We start from the raw sequence: 18,051 nt of genomic DNA on the forward strand, positions 1-18,051 counted from the left end.
GCCTGGGTAGCTCAGTCGGTAGAGCATCAGACTTTTAATCTGAGGGTCCAGGGTTCAAGTCCCTGTCCAGGCACTGTGGACCTCTGTTTCCTCGGGCCATTAGTACTTAAGCTTTTTCTCCCAAGGAAAATTTGGGTTAAACTTAGATGACTTTTACCAACCTACCGTGAGAAAAAGCCCAGAAGTCAGCTACCTTCAGCCTTAACTAGTAGTTGAGGTTTGATATTCTGTTCCAAACAAAAGATGATTTTAGCAGTTTATAACAATAGAGACTTCCTGAGGAATGCAGTACAAAACCCTTACAGCCCATGAAATATAAGAAGGCTATCTCTCTAGACTAGGGTGCTTTAGAAAAGGAACTGGAAACTATAATTGTTGGGTAAAGTATTCTCTGGGTCAGGACCTTTAGATTTTCAGTTCTTCACTCTCACAACTGACCTACTTGGCAGATGGGAAAGCCCTCCACTAAACCGTGATAATGTCATATTCTAATGATAAACCCAAAAGGTAGGGAGTTATTTCACAAATACTGCAGTATGATCTTTAGGTGAAATGCTCACCCTACCCAGAAATATTGGCATACTTTACCATACGTTTCTGCAATTTTGTCCTGTTGTGTGTTGGTGGTGCAATTTCTTGCTCAGTGGATTGTATTTCTCTTTAGAAATATACATTTCCCCCCTCCCTCTCTGTGGAAGGATTGTACTTCCCATGCCATTTGAAGATTATGTGATGGTCTGCATAGAAAATGCTAAGGAACCTAAAAACAAACAAACAAACAAAATTCCTCCTAGAACTAATAAGTATGTTCAGCAAAGTCACAGAATACAAGATCAAAATAGAAAAATCAATTGTATTTCTATATACTAGCAATAAACATGTGAACACCAGAATTAAAATACAGTACTTTTTGTAAAAAAGGAAAAGAACACTTAGATGAAAATCTATCCAGACATGTGGACATGTACATGCTGGAAACAACAAAACTATAAAATTCTGATGAAATAAATCAAAGACCTAAATAAATGGAGAGAGATTCCGTGATTATAAAACTCAACATAGCTAAGATGTCAACTCTCCTGGAAATGATATAGAGGTTTAACATAATTTAACATAATTCTTATCAAGATCCAGGGAAGATTTTTTTGTAGCTATAGACATGACTATTCTAAAATTTATATGCGAAGAAAAATGAGTTAGAATAACTAGAATGATTCTTAAAAACAGGAATAAAGTGGAAGAAAATATTCTTATTATTTCAAGACTTATTTTACAGCCACAGTATTAAACAGTGTACATTTTTGGCAGAGGGATAGATATATGTTGATGAAACAGTATAGAGAATCCAGAAAGCACCACATGCAAGTACATCTAAATTAATTCTTACAGAAGTGCAGAGGCAATTCAGTAGAGGAAGAAAAGTCTTTTCACAAGATTGTGGTGGAGCAATCCATAGGCAAAAGAAGACAACTGCCGCCTAAACCTCACACTTTATTTAAAAACTAACTGAAACTGGTTCATAGATTTAAAATAAAACATAAAACTATAAAACTTTTAGAAAAAATATGAGAAAATTTGGGGGACCTGGGGCTTGGAGGAGAGTTCCTAGACATAACACCAAACACACAATCCATAAAAGACAAATATGACTGACTGGGTTTCATCAAAATTAAAAACTTTTGCTCTGCAAAGGACTCTGTTAAGCAAATTAAAAAAGCAAGCTACAGACTGGGAGAAAATATTTGTAAATCACATATCTGGCAAAGACATATCTAGAATATACAAAGACCTCTCAAAACTCCACATTAAAACAACACTCAATCCAATTAGAAAATGGTCAAAAAACATGAAAAGACTTTTCACCAAAGAGGATATACAAGTGGGAAATAAGCACATGAAAAGATGTTCAATATCACTAGTCATTTAGGAAATATATATTAAGACCATGGTGACATATCACTACACACCAACTGCAAGAGATAGAATAACAAATGGTAACAACTGCCAAAGGCTGGTAAGAATACAGAGAAATTGGATCTGTTATACATTGCTCATAGGAATGTAGAATGGTGTAGCCACTCTGAAAAATAGTTTGTCAGTTTCTTAAAGGGCTAAACACACACTTACCATACAACTCAGCAATTCCACTCCTAGGCATTTATCCCAGAACAATGAAAACTTATATCCACACAAAACCCTGTGCATTATTACTTATAGGAGCTTTATTTGTAATAGCTCAAACCTGAAAACAACCAAAATGTTCCTTAATAGGTGAATAGGTTAAACAAGCTGTGGTCCATCTATACTATGGAAGTATACATCCATACTCAACAGTAAAAAAAAAAAAGAACTGTTGATACATGCAACCTTGATACATTATCTTTGCAACTTCATGTGAATTTATAACTATAAGTATAATTACTTCATGTGAATTTATAATTATTTATGATTATTTCATTGAAATAATATATTTATTATATAATATACACACTTTCTCTTCCTCATGTACTTGGCCATGTGACTTGGTTTGACTAATGAAATGTCAGTGGAAATGTCCAGTCTGACATATCAGAGAAGTAAAGAACGATTATGTGGGGTTTAGGTAGAAGAGCCGTTGGTAATCAAATCACCTGGTTCATAGATAGGTGAGTTCTGTATGTTGCTGTGAGCTTTAAATGAACTGCTGTGACACAATCTCCCACTCAGAAGTAACCCTGCAAGATAATGGTGAAAAGAAATCCTCCCAGTGGCTAGAGCTTTAGATGGTTCATTTGATGTTCCTCTTTACATGGAGTGAGAAGTGGCCTAAGATAAAGCTGTATATGGAATCCTAGGCAAAAGGGAATGGTTGGCTGGAAGGTCAGGAATCTGAAAAGAATAAGATTTGAAGATTAGAGACCAGAGGTGTGGAGAAATGCATGTGGACTGACTTGTGGGAATTGTCACAATGTTGAGGATCTTTTATCATATATTAATACCTTCCAGATAAAATCTACTTCAGAACAGCCACTGAACAATTAGCTGCACAGATCAACTCATCCAGTAGATGTCATCAGCCTCAGGCATCAATAACAGGAATTTCTTATTTTAAAATATTATTAAAAGATTGAAGGAAGGTTTTTTACCCTCTTTTTTTTTTTCTTCTTGGTGTGGGGCTGAACTTTAGTGAGTCATGTCTCCAAGTATCTCAAATGATCCCAGATACTTTAAGGTTGAAATTTCCAGTATACAAACATCTAACTGATGCTAGAGAGCCATAAACCACAGCTAGCAAGAGTGAATGCTGAATGAACGGGGTAACATTGCAACCAGTGTACTGTGACAACACAGCAAAGGCAGGTGAGGATTATTCATCCTAGAAGAAATGTTAGGAGAACTTAATAGACAAATCGTTTGAAGTAGTCACGGGAAATGGAGAGCAGACTGCATTTGTCCAAAACCTTTGGATCCATTGATCCCAACATTTGAACAAAAGCTTGAAGGAGGCCAGGGAGTAAATCTTATAGATATCTGAGGTAAGAATTCTCTACACAAAGGGAACAGCATCAGAACAATATGTTGGACACGATAAAATAGAGGAATAAAAGCAAAATATTCTCTAAGAGGTGAGGACAAATACCTACTTAGTCACACAGGCAAGAATCCTTCGGCAGATGAGGAGAAAAAGAATCCATATCACAACTGTGGGGTAGAGGTGGGAAAAAATAAAAAAACGGAATCAGAGAGGACTGTTTAGAATAAGTGTGATTTCCCTTCACTAACTGCGGGAATAATCATAGATAGGGGCATGTGGAGTGTAGTCTCTGGGAGAGTTAACATTGTGTCCTGTTTGATACCAAAAAAAGCTGATGGCATTAGAACCATTTCCTTAATTCTTTGACCACTGTGGAACGGTCACTGTCTTTCACATCTTCCTTATCTGACTCTAAAAGGAAGAGACATTTCGAATACCATTATATAAGTCACAGTGTTTTTCAAATCACTCAGAAGTGAATGATGTAAAATCAATGTAAAAAAAAAAGGTCAAAAAATGGTATTTTAATAAATGAAATAGAAGATATAGGAATAGAAATAGGAAATATCAGAATAAACCCATGCAGTAAAATACTGTTTGGTAGAGTTTGGTCTCTCTGTCTCTCCAAATATCTATCATCTATCTATAGCTATATCGATATTAGTATAGATGATAGAGATAGATTCAGATAGTTATCTCTCTCATTTATATATATATATAAATCTCTCTCATGTATACACACATATATATATATATATATACATTTGTTTGCATATTGTATTGAGTTGTGACTTAAAATGTATTTCGACACTGAGTTGCAGTCAGAAAAGTTTTGAAAGAAGACTTTCTTGAGAGGGTATAATTTGAAGATGGCAGCATCTCCTTGAGATGACAATTATCTGGGGGTGGGGGGTCGGGGTAAGAGCCCCAAAAGAATAATGGAGTTTCGCTTTCCTTGGCTGGGGTAGCTGCATAGCTGGGCTCAGTGCGCGTGGCTGCGGACCCGAGGAGGGTCCTCTGCTGGTGCGAGTTGCTAAGCTCGCCACTCCACCATCGCTCCTTAAGTTTTATTGTGGACAGGGACATGGAGTACAAGGAGAAAAAACAAACGAACAAAACAAAGAAAAACACACTAGCATACAAGCCTCGGCCTAGCCATGTGACTGAAGGAACACTCTGCGCTCACTGTCCAAAAGCTTCCAGTACTAAAGAGAAAAGATTTACAACCTTCCAGACGGGCCCCTTCCAGCGTCATCGCAGAGGCAGCCGCAAATGAGAGCTGTGTTCAGGAACTTCCCAAAGGTTCTGCTCTCTAATATAAGCCTCAGGAAAAGGAAGGTCCTATCTTATTTAAAAAAATGTATTTGTTTGTTTAGTCCAAACGTCCCCAAACGAGATACAGTCGAAATTGTGACCCCCGTGTAATAATTTGAGAAACAAACTGGGTGAACTCTATTTCAGGCGCACCGTACTGAAAATCTTGCGCCCTTGCGAGCAAGCAAAATGCCTCTCTTTTATTCAAAGTGCCATCTATAAGATTTTTCGACAGGTAACAGAGGAGACGGTTAACACGTTTCCTTTCCGGTGGCAGCAGAGTTGGCTCCACGACTTCCGATCTTCTCCCCGAGAAGGGTCCACCCAGAGTTTTGCTCCGCGGGCTCTTCCTCCGCTCTGAGAGGCTAGTGGCTCGAGGGAGTGGGGAGGGGTGCTGGGGAGGGGGTTCAATGACGAGCTTTGGGCACTCTTGGGCAGGTTGGAAAATTGCAGACCCGAAGGTGATGACCCGAGATCATCTGGTTGCGGAAGAGCTGATCTACGTGCTTCGAGAGAGAGGGGCGACAGAAAGAAAGGAAATCAGAAAGAAAGGAAATCGAAAAAAATGTTCAACGCAGAAACGGTGACATAATCATTGAAGGGAAGAAAAGTGACCTCCCCTGTGGGTTAAGCAGAGTGGCGCAGCGGTAGCGTGCGGGGCCCATAACCCAAATGGCCAGTGGGTCGAAACCATCCTCTGCTAGAGAGCTTTTGCATCCCTTGCTATTAAAACTTTACTCCAACTCGGCTACAAGCACGCACAAACACCGAATCAATTCCTACCTCTTCCATGTTCAACCAGTTAACATTCACGAGTTTGAGAATCCTCTAGTTTGGCTTCTTGCTTCCCACCTTATTTTGAAATCCCACCATTCTCTCACTAGGCAATTCCAAAACCCTTCTAGCTATCTGAAGTGACACACTGCCCCGAATTGTAAAATTCCTTCCATCCCTGGTGTCCAGTAGAGGAGCAATGGAAATATTCCTTCAGCGGAGGCGGTCTTATATCAATATATTGTACGCGACCTCTTGGAGAAAGAGGTGATAAATTCCATATTTACTTCTGTTACAACTTCCAGTAAAGGCCCTTTCAACTTTGTTATCTACTTACGATGTTTTCATTGATTGCATTCTATTAGTAAATGCAAATATAAATGAAACCAAAAGAATTAATTATAACAGATTTGTGGTTCTGTCACATCTCAAAATTTCAGATTTCAGTGTTTATACCCATATTTGGCGCAGACTAGTATAGTAGGACGATCGAATACTTTAAGCGTAAGCACACATTATATTGGCGTAAAATTCTGTGGAAATACAAATTCAAGGAGAAAGAGATCAGTGAAGTGGGAGATGTCTGGACCCATTTTTGGACAGTGTGGGTTTTGAATGGAACTCATTCTCCGAGTTCCTTAACTTAACCTTAAAATGACGTTTCTTGAAAGAATCGTATTCAATCCGTGCCATTTTTATTGTTATTGGAAGGAATGGTGTTACAAATCTTAAAACGTTATTCGTTTTTCAATTTCTCAGAATGTTAGTGCCCTAGTTCACTCAGGCTAAGCCTGAATATTCAGCCGCAAATTAAATCTCCCACTTCTTTGCTCCCCTGCTGGAGCTCCGACCCCACCGGGCTGTGTGAGGATCGCGATTGGAGAGGGTGGCCGGGGCGGGGGGGCGTGGCTGAGCGAGGGACAAAGCCGGGTTCCTGCGGAGGCGCTCAGGCTCTTGGTCGGTAGACAAGAAATCCCTTTGGCCCCCTCCGGAGCCTCGCGAGCCCGCCAGAGTGCCATCGTACCCGCATACTCAAAGTGCGAACAATCGAGGGCGACACACATTCAGCCTCGGGGAGGCGGATGGAAAAGGAAGGAAGGAAGGAAAAGGTAAAGGCAAAGGAAAGGAAGAAGGGCGGGAATCTCCAAGCAGCAAATCCGGCCTCCGTTATTCCCCGCTGCTGGCGCCACGAACGCCGTCTGGGCTGCCCAGGTCCACGCGCCCGGGTCTCCGGTCCCGCGCTCCCGCCAGCGCCCCGCCCCTCGCCCCCAACCTCCACCCACTCACCCTGAGGGGCTCGGACTGCCCTCCCCACTCCGACTCCGGGGGCGGGCGGGCGGACTCGGTGCCGGGGCCTGGAGCCGGAGTCTGGAGACCCAGCGCCTGCTCGACTCTAGCTCTGGGACTCTAGCTCAGGGACTCCAGCCGCGCGCGTCCTCTCCAATCCCTCTCCTCGTGCCGCGCGCTGCAACCCGGAGAGGAGAGGAGAGAGGCCAGAGCGGCCAGCTTAGGCCTCGAACTAGCAGAGCGGGCTACGGAGGCTGCTGAGGTCCCGCGTGTCCTCTGTTTCCACCAGCACTTTCGGATGCAGCACCTGGACGGTGAGGAGCTCCCCGAGACCCTTTCACTTTCCTCGCGCAGGGATCCCAACCGTCACCGGAAAACTTCGACTGCGGCTGAGTCACTAGGCGTCAGAAACCTCGGGAGCCCAAACCCGAAGTCAAAGTCACCGACCCCGCCTCACTGCTCCACATGGGCACTTACGTGGGCAAGCTGGGACTCTGGCCGTCATCCCCAGCAGGGGGGCGCACAGACTTGTCGGAGAGGCCCTTGAACCGCCGGCCAGCTCAGTCCCTTCATCAGGTCCCCTGGGTTCAGCACGTCCATCGTGCCCACCCTGCCCCTCGGCACAGACCTGCGAGGAGCCTGCCGAACTGGGATCCTACCAGTCCCAACGCGTGCGTGGTCAATGAGGCTTGGAGGCCCTTTCCCATGAACAGGCCCCGGAATTCCATCACGGGGCCTCTTCCCTCAGACTGGTGGGGAAGTTACTTCAAGGGGGAGTATCTGGTCTCTTCGGCACCCCAGGGCAACAAGGAGCCCGGTGACCAGGAGGCTCGCTCCTCGTGAGCGGACAGCGCCCCCCTCCACTGCCCCAGCAGAGGTAACGAACTCTGCAGGGGTCTCACCTTCTGAGAAGCCCCAGACCCATGTGCGAAGGAGACAGTGCTGAGGGCCCTCAGAGAGTGCAAGAAGGGGAAAGTGAGGTGGGAAGAATCACTTGTTCCATGAGAGCTTGGACAGTAAGAGGATTCCAGAGACCAGACCATCTGTGTTTAAGCCTCTGACGAAAAATGGAGTCCTCACTTCTTTTGTGCCGAGGCCTGGGCCTCTGAAGAGAAGCCTCGACTGCTGGGGCTCAGATCACAGCTTGAATAACAGGCCCAGCTGCTCCTCCATGGACTCCTTGGCCAGCGCACATACAGGTGGCCCCCTTAGCTCCCAAAGAAATGCTATTACAAGCTCTTACAGCTCTTCTAGAGATTTCTCTGAGCCTTGGAAGAGTATTCCCAGTACATCACTCCAGATACCAGAGTGGCCAATGAAAAGGAAAGAACATTGGTCATCCGTCTCACTCTCCAGCCCCACTGGTATCAGATGAGTCCCCAGAAACATCTGGCAGCTCTGGGCAGCAAAATCAGGTTCCCCTGCTTCTGTCAAGCCCCGGGAGCCTGCTGTCCCTGACTCCGCCAACTCAGCTGGGTTATGCAGTCCCCAAAGACCTGGCCTTAGGGAAGAAAGCTGGACTCCAACGGAGCAACAAAGCCAGAGAAGATACGACTGAGGTCACCACAGACTCTGTCCCTGACACTTGGTCTGCTATTCAGCCTCCCCTGTCCCAGGGCACTGATCCTCAGCTGGAAAGCTTACATAAAATGCAGGAGTCTCCAAGTCCCCTGGCCTTCCCACAACCTACCGGAGAGGCAATCAGTGTGGCCCACTCGCCTCTGAAGACAGCGAGCCTGCTGGCCTCACATGGGTGCTCCCAGTCAGAGCCCCTTTCAGGCACCTCTTCAGACTCAAAACCCACCACTACTTTCATCCTCCTGACCCTTGTTTCCCCCACAGCACCAGTCACTGAGACCACGTGGCCACTTCAACCTCTCAGGCTGCCGTACCCCGAGGCTCACCTGCCATTAACCCTGCAGCACCCACTATGCAAAGTACTGTGTTTGGATTGATGAGCAGCCCAGCCCCCCATCTTCCTGCATCTGCACCTCCTGTTGCAACTTCTGCTGACCGCATGTCAAAACCCATCTTGGGGCTCCCAGCCAATAGTGAGATCAGAGTCTCCTCATATTCCAGAATTTCAAGCACAGCTGCAGCATCTTCACCTCCGGGTATCTCAACTCCCACCTTCAAGCCTATCTTTGGCAGCATAAGACCACTTAAAACTATGCCCGTGAGAGCTCCTTTCTCTTTCAAGCAGACCTCTCCTCCACCTACTCCTGCTTCTACCCGTCTCTTCCATGGCCTGGTCAAGGCTACCTCTGTAGTCATGTCCACCACCCCAGCCAGCACATCCAAAGGCTCCTTTAAGCCGCCTTTGGAGTTTGGTGTAGTGAATGTTACCAGTACCATGGGCAGCACTTGCTCCAGCCCTTCCACTTGCCCCCCTTTTCCTCTCGGGGCTGCCTGTGCTTTCAGGGCCAGCTTCTCCCCAGATGCAGACTTCACTTTCCCACTGAGCCAGCGTCCAACCATTCCTACTGTGCACACAGTCACCATCTTTAGCCAGGTTCTTCCCAGTGCTGTCCAGATATCCCCTACCAGGAGCACTGCCGATTTTAGCGCTGTGGGTGGCCCTCCGGCAGCTTCAGCCCTAGTAACCACCAACCAGCCTGCATTGTCATCCAGGATCTCCAGTTCGAAGTCAGCATTCACAATTCCCTTGGAGTCAAGCTCAAGGCCACCTTCCCCACTAACCCTGGGAGCCACTCCCCAACCTGCATTTGGGGCTGCATATGTGCAGAAGCAAGAAGCCCCCCAACCAGCCCTTGGCCCAAGCTTCTGTAGCTCTCCCATTTTTGGAAACTCAACAGTGGCCTCCTCAACCCCAACACCGACCCCAGCCCAGCCATCCTTCAGCGGTACCACGCAGTCAGCCTCTGCGGGTTTGGCACCACCAGCCTCCACCTTTCACATCCCTGCCAGCTTCCGGCCGGCCTTTGACAGCACTCCAGTAGGTTCCCTTTGGTCTAATACGAATGGTTTGGGAGTTGTCACCCCAAGCCACCGGACTGGGGCTTGTGGCTCAGTGTTTGGCAGCACAGCCCCACGACCATTTGACTTTGGGGAATTAGTGAGCCCTGTGGACTGTGAGGAGACTGAACTCAGCGTCACTGCCCCAGACGCGAGCTCCAGCTCCGGAGCACTCAGCCCTGGAGCAGTGCCGAGTGGGAGCACTAACACCATCACACCCTTGGGGAAAGGCTGGGGCCCAGGCAGCCAGGGCCGGACCAGCCAGGGCACACCTTTGGCCCTGGGGAAGGCCAGCATTTCTGCAAGAGAAACTATGTTTGGGGACACATCCATGGCCTCCTTTGCTCAGAGCACCCCTGTCATTGGATCAGTTAAGGCAGGCAGCAGCCTTGGCTTTGGGATGCCCTCTCCACCGCCCCAGGGCTCTGTTGGGAGAAGATCTTTCAGACTGTCAGCCCCTTTGTTTCCCATTGGTGCAAAATCAAAAACCCCAAAGAATCGGGAGCAAGGGTATTCCCGAAGGCATCATGCCCACAAGAAATAACTTGTTTTCCTTGCCACTCGTACTCTGATTTGGACCTCAGCATAGTAAAGTGCCTCAGTCACTTCTGATTCTCTACAGCGAAAATACCCCAGATCTAAGGTGAGAGCTTTGCACATTCACCTTGTGGTCATAATCTACATTCTAGAGGAAAATGAAGGACTAAAGTATCTAGTGGTGACAGCAGAATGAAACTGAGTGGAACCAAAGCTTTGGAATTGAACGGAGGAGCCTTACCACTCCTTTCTGTGTCAACGATGAGCTCAGTCAGGACACCACCTCCTGCTTTTTTCTCTGGGAACAGACGTGCCAGGGAGGCAAAGAGTACAACCCATATTCTCTTGCATCTTTGGGAGGAGGATTAGATTCTCTCTAAATCTTAGCCTGCTTTTATTTGGCTCAAAGAAGTGGTTCCTTTATCTGGTCCCCTAGGGAGGCCGATTCCTCATTTCTTGCTATTTTGCTCCTCAGTTGGCTCCTGGAGAAGATTTTTTTTTAGCTTAATTTATATATTTTGGAGAAGCTTTTAATGCAATTTGACCGTGAAGCCAACTTTTCCTTGAGGATCAATGGTCTACCCATGAGAGCATCCATAGGAGGGCCAGGGGAGGAAGAACACAGAGTGGTGCAACCTTGCTTCTTTTCTTTACACCATAGGTCATAATTCCTCCATAATTACGAATGAGAAATGCTCAAGGAGGGAACCAAAGCTTCTACTTTTCTTTTAATTTGTACCTTATAAAATCACCCTCTACCTCACATCTCTCCCAGATAGGGTGGGTAGGGCAGGAAGACTCTTGGGCCTGAGAACAAAAGAGAAAGGGGAGAAGAGCAGATACCGAAGCTGACCTCTGTACTGTAACCAATGGGAGGTCTATGAGTAGCTATGACATATTCCATCCTGATGGAAAAAAAGAAAAGGCAAGAATGATTCCTTGAATGCATCTATCTCCTGTTTTACGGATACCTTGGAGAGACCTAACTGGAAAAATAAGCAATCTTAAGTTGGTTGATAAAATAAAAATAAATTGTTGAAATGAGTTTATGATACAGGAATTGCTATAAAACTCATATCTATTCAGAGGCAGAAGGATATTAAGAAACTTGCCCAAGCTCAACCAGTCAGTAAAGGTTAGATTTGGGATTTCAACCCTATTGGCTCCAAAGTGTGTGTTCGCTTCTCCCTCACTACAGCAAATCATCAAAGTCAGACCTCTAACCCAGGTATATAGGACTCTAAATATCCATGCTGTTTCTACTTTGAAAGGCATTCCACAACCCAAGATTGCCTTCTTACAGAGGGGGGCAAGAGGAAAAGTATTAGACAATTTCTACAGCTCTTTACATGATAATTTAACATTTATACAGTGATGACTGTATACCTTGTATCGTGCTTTGCACCAGCCATTCAGAGGTGAAGGAAAACTTCTGCTTTGAAGATTACAATTTAGTGGGGAGACTGGTAAATAAGCCAGTGATTCCATAACAAGCTTGGAAGCAGGTCAGGAGGTCATCTTATCTAAGTCTTGAAACTTGAATTCTGTCTTACGGTGTGTGTTCTCCAGTTCTAGCAACTGGAGAAGGGTATTTCAGGCCAAAGACAAAACACGTGCACAGGAGGGTCTGGAAGACAGGACGCATCTATCTGGGTAACTTTCAAGGAGTCAGACATGGTTTGGGAGAAGAAGGGGCAGATCATGGGTATGCTTATAAACCATATCGTGCAGTGTGCACAGGGTTCCAAATACAATGGAGAGTCATGGAAAGATTTTAGGTAGGAAAGAGACAAGCTTGGGTTTAGATTGCTCTAGCTGTCATGTGAGGGAGGAGTCAAATGGGGACAGGCTGGAGGCTTGGAAATGTGTGGGAGGCTGCGGAGACACCAACAAAGATGAAAGATACAATACATTCAAGCTAGGTAATTAATTACCTGGTTAGCAGGGATTGTTAACCAGGTAGTTAACAGTGGGCGTGGGGAGGCAGTAGAGAGAGGAGGGATTAAGAAGCAGGACTTGGTGACCGATTGCACCGTGTGGGCAGAGGAGATGGGCAGAAAAAGGGTAAGGGGGAGTTGGAGAAGACCGACCCTTAGCCATTTGACTTGGAGGATGGAAAATGTAATTTTGGCAGAATACATGGAATGTTTATAGACTTGAGTGTGAAATGACTATGGAATATGAAGGAAATATTTGTCATATTCAATCATTCATTCACTCAAAAAATACTGGGCATCTGATACTGGTCACTAGGCACTCTTCTAATATTTGGGATGTTCTCAGTGACATAAAATTCCTGTTCTTCTGGAGTTTATGTTCTAGTAGGGGGCGTGATTAAAAAATAAACAATAAACATAATAGGAAATAACTCCCATGTGAAAGAGATTGCAAACGGCATGGCAAAAATATAGAGCAGGGTAGGTGGGTTAAGATGGCGCTACAGTTTCATCTGAGCTCTTATGAGAGGTTGACATCTGAGCAAAGACTTGAATTCACTGACAAACTCAGCCATGTCAGAGTATGAGGGAAGAGGATTCCAGGCAAAGAGAAAACCTGGTGGAAGTCCCCAGGAGTGAGATGTGGAACAAGCAGAGGCTTTGGAACAAATAAACGACATGACTTGACTCACTTTTAGGATTGTTCTGGCTGCTGGCTGAGCTGGGACGGTAGAGGAGTGAAAGCGGGGAGACTGGGAGGAGGGTTCTGCGGGAATCCAGGTGGGATTCAATGGTAGCCCAGACGAGGACGCTTACAATGCAAGTGGTGAGAAGTGGTCAGATGTATATATATATTTAACCGATTTGCTCTTAAAGGGGTTGTGAGGTGTGAGATGAAGAGAGGAATCTGGGATAAAGCAAAGGTTTTTGGTTAGAGCAAATGAATGTATGGAGTGACTGGTGAGGGCTAGGGAAAGATTGGAGCGTTGTCAATGTACCTTAGAATATCGACATCTTGGGAAAAGGTGAGATCCCTTACGGGGAGGGTATAGAATATGAAAAAGAGGGCTAAATTCGTCGCTTTAGAACGGCAGGAAGTTAATGAACTTTTCAAGTGCAGTTGGTACAAGTAGCTAAACTCTTCAAAAAAAATTTTTAAAAACTGCTTCATCTCATACAATTAAAAAAATGAATTCCAGATGGATTAAGGACTCTGATAGTATGAAATAAAATTATTTTAAAATAATTTATTTTTATAAATTATTTTAAATAGGTAGGAGGAAGGAAGCCTCCCTGGGTGAATCTGATCTTTTGGGGGGCTCAGAGTCGTCAGTTGGAGAGAGGTCCCCAAGAAGTAGAGTTCAATCAGGTGAAATGTTTTGTTCCCTTTTTCTTTTTCCAAACTCCGAGATGAGGCAGCGTGAAATAGGAAGAATGTGGAGATTTAAAAAATAAACGTCACTTTTCGGTTGTTTCAGTTCTTTGTGTTCCCTTTCCTTCTCCTCCCTCCCCGCCTCCCCCCGCCCCATCCCTCCGGACCCCCGGACCCCCGGACAGCCGCCCCGAGAATTTGAAGAAACCATTTTGTTTCCCTTTTATTGAATTGCCTAGAGAGGAACAAGCTACCAGTTTGCTGGCCGGTTAGCTCAGTTGGTTAGAGCGTGGTGCTAATAACGGCAAGATCGTGGGTTCGATCCCTGTACAGGCCAACTTGTACGACGACGCTTACCTCTTACACTTCTACACCGATGAGAGTTCTTCCAGTCTCAGGTCCACTGCGATGTCACAATTAATGTCAGGGAGACAGACAAACCGCTGAGAACTTAAAAAAATTTAAACACACATCTTTGATTTACCCCAAGGTTGAAGTCCTCCTTTGAATCCCATCTACAGGGTGAAAGGATAGTAGTGAGTGACTAGCAAGGGAAATAGAACCGCTTTGGGCATATTAGTTTTCCACTGGGTAACTGATTCTTGCAAAGAAACTGACCCTACTGGATTATTTTCGTCCTAAAATAAACTGGGAAACCATCCACACTTTCTACACTTCCACACTCGGGTCTTAACTAGTTCAGCGAAAGGTGAAACAAGATTTTTTTTATATGATGTGTGAAAAAATTATTTATTAATATCAACACAGTAGGAAAGAAACAGCTTTGCCAATTGTCTCTTTATAACAGGGAAAGAGCTCCCAATGACCAAAGCTGGAACAGTTTGAACAACAGATGGTGTGGTTTTGGATTATAATCCAAAGTATAAAATACATATTCATGAGTCCATACTGATATAAATCAATCAATCAATGAATACAGGAGAAGGGAAACATTTTCCTTACAGAAGCATTCCAACTAATATAAGTAAATACTCCCCCCACCCCCCCAGGAGATGAAGCTTAATGCCCTCCCTTCCGGAATATGGGCCATACTGAGTGACTAACTTCTAAATAGTAGAGTAGGAAGTAGGAAAAAATAGGAACTTCACAAGGGAGAAAAATGGCAAACACTACCTTAAAAATGATCAAGGTTGGCATCACCAATGGTAAGCTCTGCTCCTATCATGTAACATCCGATATGATGCGATGGGACAAGTACTTTATCTTTGTGGTCTCCCACAAAAACCTATAACCCCAAACCAATCATGCAAAAAACATCAGACAAACCCAGATTGGAAAACAGTCAAGTATGCTACAGAAATACTTCATCAACACTGAGAAACTGTCACAGACTAGAGGAGGCTGAATACAATGTAGGATCCTGGAAACAAAAGGGACATTAGTGTAAAACCTGGTGTGATATAGTCAAAGTCAGGAGTTTAGTAAAGTACCCACATTGGCTTCTTAGTTTAAACAAAGGTACCATGATAGTGGAAGAAGCTAATATTAAGGGAAACTAGGTAACGAGTATAAGGCAATTCTCTGTATTGTCTTTGCAACTTTTCTAAAATTATTCCAAAATAAAAATTTAATTTTAAAAATTACGATAAGAAACATGTCTCTTTGCCACCACTGAAATCAGTGTTGAGGCAAACGCCTGGTTGACAGTAGTTCCATGACAGGTAGTTGTTCAAGGCTGAAGGAATGTGATATTGATGTCTTATTTTGGTGAGGGACATGGCAGAGATATTTATATGGTTATCTGTGCCAGATGACGTATACTTGTCCTGCCAAATACTCTCCTAGAGTCCCATTCGCACACTGAAATGCAAACCAGACCAATGAGATTTGTCTTTAGCGTGTAAAAGACATCTGAAATGGAGCCATCTGGTTTATGTTGAACTTGAAGTTCGGTGGGTTTCTCTCACAAAGTTTCACCTCACACCCAAAGGGTTTTCTTTCCTATCTTGGGCCTAAAATATTTCCATTTGGGCCAATAAACATCTGAACCACTTCTCTTTGTTACATCCTGCCCCACAAAACTGGTGTGTTATCTATCACACCAAAGTCCCATTATAGAATCCAAGTTTTTCAGAAAGAACAGTGGCCAGTTCAATGTTCTTTGGTGGGTTCTTCACAGAGCTCAGACTTCTCCCAGGTAGTATTAATCACGCCCTCTTTTTTGTTCTTAAAGACTTCAGAGATTACTTTAATGCTGGGTGGATTTGTGTGTGTGTGTGTGTGTGTGTCTGTGTGTGTGTGTGTGTGTGTGTTAAGTTTTAGGCATCTCTGATGTGCATAAATGCAGGTGGTTCCTAATTTAACTTAGTCTTCCCATTACTACACATAATACCTGATACTTAAAATACAATAGGAGAGGTGTATTGCATTGGGCAGAAAATTTTAAATCTTACAGATTTGATTACAACGAAAGAGTTCTTCAAATAGAAATGAGTGGAAAGTGTGACCTACCTTTACAGAAGTACTCGAGCTGTTGTAATAAACAACAAAAGGAAACAAATTGCCTGCTATTGCAAGAGATACAGGCAGTTTCCTTACACTGTTCTCTATCAGCTCAGGAAGCAATGCTGTGTGCCTGGCCTAGATATAACACGCCTGTAGAAGTCTTATAGATTGAGGCTAGTCATAACCCACACCATCTGCCAGCACTCCCCGAAGAATTTGAGTAAATGAAAACAGGAAATAGAGATTTTACATTATTTTCCCAAGGTCCCAAATATAATGACAGGTTTGGGACAAAGAACCAATGGAGCCTGACATCACAGTTTGTGCTCTTAAGCATCATTCCATACTGCCTCTCATTCTCAAAGGGGAGGACAACTCTCTGATATTTATGCATTGATTGTTGATTTCAGGAACTAGGACCAGTTAAGAACTTTATGACATTTTTAAGTAAGACATGTCTACCTAAGTTTTATATTGTCTATATCTCTGTGTCAAACATTGTTCTTAACATGTATACATTTGCTGAATTCTTACCTTCGTTTTTCCATTTGCATGCCTTTACCTGCCACATAGCTCCAAAATCAAGATTGGGAAGCACGTTTCTCTTTTGTAAGATATTGCTTTTTCACAGTAAGAGTAGCAAATGGTGTGGTGAAGTCCTTCAAAGTGCTCCAGTTCATGTTATGTTTCCAGACCGATAAGCACCATCATTTCCCAATTGCAGGTTTGAAACTGAGAAATATCTCCTATAACGAAGTTGTAAAAGCTCCTAGAAGTGAAATGGCTTGGCTACCTATTTCAAGGGCCCAGAGGCTCAGAAAGTTTTTCTTGCCTTGGCACAGCATGTAAACTTCTGTGCATATTTCAGGCGAGAGAAAGTAAAAGAACTTGATAGAAATTCTGAGAAGTTGTCCCGAGACTCTAACATTAATCAAAAATTCTTGAGAAATGCATTGGTGAAACAGGAAAGTGACATCTCCTTCAAAAACTGTAAGAATGAGTTTTGTGTCATAGTTGGCTCCGTGGCTTAGTTGGTGAAAGCACCTGTCTAGTAAACAGGAGATCCTGGGTTCGAATCCCAGTGGGGCCTAAGGAAGAAGTGTTTTACATACGGCAAACAAAAATTGGAATTAACTGCAGTTGACATGCCTTCAAGTCCTAGGAGGAGATGGGCACAGCATTAGTCCCCTTGCTTAAAAAATAAATATAATATCAACAACTCTCCCAAGAGCGTTACTTGCCCTGAAGTCATGAGACGAAGATTAGAATTACCTAGAGTGATTGCTTCTTGGTCTTTCCTTTACCTTTTAGATCAGGTGTCAGACATTGCCAGTTCGGTTTTGTGTGATCTCTTCAATTATTTTTGCCTCCTAGAACTTTTAACACAACAGAGACATTTGTTCTTCTTGATTGATTCATTGAATGGTCAACCTCTCCCCTCAGATCCCCCCAATTTTGTGCCAGATAGCTTTTTGGCACATTGAATAGCGCCTTAGAGCCATGCTTCTCAAAATTTTGTGAGCATATGAATGACCTGGTATGGTCCATTACAATGAGGGTTTTAGATGACTACATCTGCAACAGGGCCTGAAAGTCACCACTTCTACAGTCTCCCAGATGAGTGACGTCTACACTACTGTTACGTGGACCATACAGTGTGGGGCAAGGCTAATGAATAAGTGATCTAGTTTCGATGGGTGTGCTTTCAAGTTCTGCACTTTCATATGTTTACAGCTATTTTCCACACCCATTACTTAGTCTGGAGTTGTTTTTACCCATTTGCCTTTAGTCAAACTAATCCAAAACCAATAAAAGAACAAGGGAAAAGTTCTAATATAAATTAGAGTAGTGTAAATCAAGTAGTGTTATAACCG

The 18,051-nt window shown here is 44.0% G+C and overlaps 1 protein-coding gene and 3 non-coding genes across 4 annotated transcripts; all 4 read left to right on the forward strand.

Annotated features, from left to right (window-relative positions):
* Positions 1 to 73, forward strand: TRNAK-UUU (transfer RNA lysine (anticodon UUU)). The gene has a single exon. It is a non-coding gene; the product is annotated as a tRNA-Lys (tRNA).
* A 7,281-nt stretch (positions 74 to 7,354) lies between these two features.
* Positions 7,355 to 10,409, forward strand: LOC115848762 (POM121-like protein 2). Its single transcript, XM_030849685.2, is given in 6 exon segments — positions 7,355 to 7,660; positions 7,662 to 7,800; positions 7,803 to 7,891; positions 7,893 to 8,225; positions 8,227 to 8,755; positions 8,758 to 10,409. Coding segments are annotated over 6 exon segments (3,048 nt in total).
* Positions 10,410 to 13,974: 3,565 nt separating this feature from the next.
* Positions 13,975 to 14,048, forward strand: TRNAI-AAU (transfer RNA isoleucine (anticodon AAU)). The gene has a single exon. It is a non-coding gene; the product is annotated as a tRNA-Ile (tRNA).
* A 3,145-nt stretch (positions 14,049 to 17,193) lies between these two features.
* On the forward strand, positions 17,194 to 17,267 carry TRNAT-AGU (transfer RNA threonine (anticodon AGU)). Its single transcript has one exon. It is a non-coding gene; the product is annotated as a tRNA-Thr (tRNA).
* The last annotated feature ends 784 nt before the right edge of the window (positions 17,268 to 18,051 follow it).

This window comes from Globicephala melas, chromosome 11, assembly GCF_963455315.2.
Source record: "Globicephala melas chromosome 11, mGloMel1.2, whole genome shotgun sequence".
NCBI lineage: Eukaryota > Metazoa > Chordata > Mammalia > Artiodactyla > Delphinidae > Globicephala > Globicephala melas.